General features: G+C 36.9%; 1 protein-coding gene across 1 annotated transcript; it reads left to right on the top strand.

The window, feature by feature from the left end:
• Positions 1–871: 871 nt before the first annotated feature.
• On the top strand, positions 872–2,781 carry LOC106639334 (venom acid phosphatase Acph-1-like). Its single transcript, XM_089597479.1, has 6 exons — positions 872–979; positions 1,043–1,144; positions 1,561–1,766; positions 1,912–2,077; positions 2,157–2,483; positions 2,554–2,781. Exons 1-6 carry the CDS (start codon positions 872–874, stop codon positions 2,779–2,781), a joined length of 1,137 nt encoding a protein of 378 aa, XP_089453605.1.
• Positions 2,782–4,638: the final 1,857 nt, after the last annotated feature.

Below are 4,638 nucleotides of genomic sequence, written 5' to 3'. Positions count from 1 at the left end.
TCGATCAGCGCAGCTTTTACCAGCCCTTGTACACGGCCGGGCTCGTTAACTTGTATACGCTTATTCTCCCCCCCCCCCCTATTTCGCAGCTTGAAACGGCCGGTCATGAATACGTTTAGCCAGCGTGTGTGGGTGAGTAATGGCTATAGGCAACGCATTCACTTTGTGAAATCGGAAATTGAGTTGTTTGAGCTTTGTTGGCTCATTGGGTGACTCGTTCGATTATTCTTGAGGAACTTTTTTTCTAATTATTATTATTATTATCATCTTTGTTTACGAAATGTCCATGTGGTCTGGCTGTATTTTACAATAGGAGCAGTTCTAGACACGTCATTGAGATTGTACGTACGCTGAGAGAACAAAATTATAAATATTACCGTAAACTTTAAAACGATCGGTTAGTAAATTTTACCTTTCCACATCGAAATTTTTACTATTAAAAATAATAATTTTTTACTTTTTTGCCCCACTTGCACCCGATTTACTGTACCGAATGATAATTTTTACTGGAATTTCTCTACAAGTTTTATTATTTTTTTCTCTCGGTGTACCGGCTTTTTTTAATAACTACATGATGTACCAAATTATTTAGAAATTTTGCTAATGAGCGACGATAAAGTGTACACCTGGCAAATTTGATATATACAGACGAGACTTCAATGACCGCGCTATACAGCTCTTATGTAATGTACACTCCGATTTCTAAATTGAAAAAAAAAATCTTGCTTCCCTGATAAGTTGATATCTGGCGTTTTATTATCATTTATGAAGTCTTATCTAGCTCCAGTGGATATCCACCAAAAGGTCTCGAGTCTCATTGACACTAGTCGACTTTCGCATTCTATCTCTGTTTGGTTCTGTAAATTATAAAATGCTTAAGATATTGTTGCTATGCTGTACATGTTATATTCAAATTTCAAGTGCTACCGATGAAAGTGCAGGTGAAAAGAGTAATTTGGAGTTGGATCTTGTTCAAGTAGTGAGTAAACTATACTGAAAAAATAACTCAATTTGCGATTCAATAAAAATGACGATTAACAAGATTTTCAGACATGGAGTGCGAACTCCACTCGAGCAAGAGGCTAAATTCATCAACATTACCGATCCGTCTATTTATGGATACGATTTTGGACAGCTAACCAAAGTAAGTAAACGCTACATTATTTTTAATCTTTATAATGGATGTAATAAAAAGAAATTTGAGATAATATTTTAAAATAATATTCAAACATCACTTTTTATTGTAAATTTTATACGACTCGCAATGCATATTGGTACAAGTTTTTCAGCATCCTCTTCGTTCACTATACCACGTGTCACATTATCCTCGTCTCCGTCTACTTTTGTTCACTTTAATTTGCTTTTTAGTCCATCTTTCTTTCATTTTTGCGCTTATTCTCATTTTTTTAAACATGCTTTCCCAAACTAACCCTTCGCCCATACGAAGATCAAAGGTGCGGTGTTCAAGTATTTAACCCGTTTTTGTCCATAACTATGCTACTTTTCTAGTTCAAATTAATTTTCTCTACTCATACACCGACTAAACCGCGCAAATCTTAGGAAGGGATGAAGCAAGAGTATGTGCTGGGAAAGTTGCTACGCGAGCATTACAACGAGCACTTGGGCACTTACGATAAACGAGACGTGGTGGCTGTTAGTACCCCCTCGCATCGCACAAGAATGTCCCTCGAGCTTGTTTTGGCGGGCCTTTTTCCCCCCACGCGAACGGAACAGTTGTTCCCCGAATTGACCTGGAGGCCAATAAGGTATGAGATAACAAACAGCACGGCAGATAGTATTTTGGCCCCACATCAAAGCTCTCGGTACATACATTAGCCCAGTAAATGTCGAATATTGTGGTTTTTGGCATTTCCATGTAATAACGAAACCCATTAATTTTCTCGCTCACAGATTTATCAAACTGTACAAAAGAACCATGGAACATTCCAAAGAATACAAAACAAGTTTGTCGAACCACACGGAATTCATAAAACACTTGGAAAACTGGACGGGTCATTCCTACTTCGACGATGTACTGTACTCTTGCGGATGGACCGCCATGTTGCTAGAAATCCACGTAATGCCATAAATTACATACGTACCTACGCCAAATAAAGTCCTTGGAGTGATTTTTTGTTGTTCCTATGGGGTTGCAGAGGTTGTTGAACATAACACTCCCGAACTGGTGCACCGAGGAGGTGCACCAAACTATTGCCGTTTTACGAGAGTTGTTGTACGGCACCTTGTCTTTGACTGGAGAGTTGAGGAAACTCAATGGTGGCCCACTCATAAGAAAAGTCATTGAGAATGTGGAGACGAATGCCCATGATCGGAAAAAAATCTACTTGTACAGCACCCACGACTTGACTTTGGCTTCTTTCACAAGGGCCCAGTGCATCATCAACGCGTTCAAAGTCCCACCGTTCGGCAGCGCGTACATCGTAGAGAGTTACAAAGACACGATGGATAAACGTTTCATCAGGGTGAGCGATTGTGACTATATTTCATTGAATTTACATGTGTACTGTTTGATATAATAGTTGACTCTTGCAGATGTTGAGTTGGGACGGGGCGAGTGACCATTTTGTTGAACTGGAAATCGACAACTGCGGAAAATATTGTCCAGTTGACGAGTATAAAATTCAAGTGCAAGACGTTGTTCCTACGGAGGAAGAGCTGAAATTTTTTAGTGCCTATACCTCTGGATTTTCCAAAACGTTACCAAAAATCCAATCGGTCATTACGGCAGCACTGATATCATATTCTTTGTCCGCCTTTTGATATCATACGAAAAGTTACTGCACTATTGTGTTGTACTTTTGTGGATACATTTTTTATATAATCTCCTCAAAGTAAATTTAATTACATGATTTTATTAGATTACTTGTAGCTAGAAAATGACATATATATATATATATATATATATATATATATATATATATACTATATACTATATACTATATATATATATATATATATATATATATATATATATATATATATATACTATATACTATATATATATATATATATATATATATATATATATATATATATATATATATATATATATATATATATATATATATATATATATATATATATATATATATATATATATATATATATATATATATATATATATATATATATATATATATATATATATATATATATATATATATATATATATATATATATATATATATATATATATAAATGAATCAACACCAATTCCGGAAACGACATAAAATTCACAAGGACAAAACATTCAACAGCTTATCGATATGACAAATAATGTTATCTCAAGATTTCTGAGCATATTATTCCTTGAATTGTAAAAAATGCTGAAAAATCATGTACAAGGCAGTACGAGATTCACCTTCAATGACAAGATAAATCTATATTTTATTGATTACCTTGTATTTTATATGTAACGCGTAAACGAGCTTGGCATTGTACATGTTTTTCGTTACAGTATCTTTTTTCCAAAAATTAACAAAAATTTTTCTCAGTAAACACTGCAACAACCTTAAAAAATTGTTCAGTAACCATGTATGACGATATGAAACTGCGTATCTACAAGAGAGAGGCCAAAAAAAAAAAAAAAAAAAGATAAGACGTTCATAAGAGAAATGAATGTCGATTCTGGAGGAAAAGCGGAAAAGCAAAATCGAATTACCCGAGGTGCGTGTAATCGCGTAAGTGATCGTCACATCGGATGGGGGGTGATTTCTAAGGGATTCCACAAGCTTGTGCCATGCAGGGATCAGACGAAGCGCGTTAAACTGCGAACCATAAACGATAAAGACATTAAGATACACATGTACACAAGAGCCCAAGGGGCGAGACGGACCGAAATCACGAGGTCATGAATAATCGCACGATAGGGTATATATATATATATATATATATATTATACGTACGAACCGTGTATTCTTATATTATTTCACTGATCCGGGCGCGCTCGAAGCGTCAAATCTTATGCAAAGCCCCGAGTCCACGGGAGTCCTTCGTTATACATATACATAACACAATATTATAGATTTAAATTTTCACCTCGTAATCTTCACTCTACCATTTTTTTTTTTTTTTTTCGTTTTGTTTGTTTTTTAATTTTGCGGCTCACGCGAGTTGGCCCAACGAAACGAAGGCATATCCAATGGGTGTGAGAAAAATCCGAAGCCACGAGAGCGACAACCTCGCCATCAGGGCACCGAAGCCGCGAGAGCTTTCATATGTTAATAAAAGGGCGTGCGAGTTGGCGTGTCTCTACAATCAGCGACGGGCAAGTATATATTTATATAACGTATACCGATATTATACCGCAGAGAGCATCCAATATTCGAGCCCAGCCTCAAAAAGGGTCCCTCGCTCATTTCAGCCCTCGGGGGTGCGTTTATACACACTCCACCCCCGACCCCTCGTCGGAGGAGGAAGGCTATATATGACAAGTATATTAACCACCGCCGGCCGACGTTTATATCAATTAGCTCCTGACGTGTGTGCGAAAGGACGCGGGGGCGGAGTTACGAGGATACGGGGGTGACTGCGGGCAGATACATACACGGTGAGGGTGTATATATATTATATAGGGGATTGGATGCGAAATTGAAATCCACGTTATAGTGGCGAGGT

The sequence above is a fragment of the Copidosoma floridanum genome, unplaced genomic scaffold (genome assembly GCF_036245765.1).
Source record: "Copidosoma floridanum isolate Cflo_tuat_1 unplaced genomic scaffold, Cflo_Japanese_pri ptg000032l, whole genome shotgun sequence".
NCBI classification, from domain to species: Eukaryota; Metazoa; Arthropoda; class Insecta; order Hymenoptera; family Encyrtidae; genus Copidosoma; species Copidosoma floridanum.
Note: the sequence above shows the minus strand (reverse complement) of the source record. Positions and strands in the feature narration are given on the sequence as shown.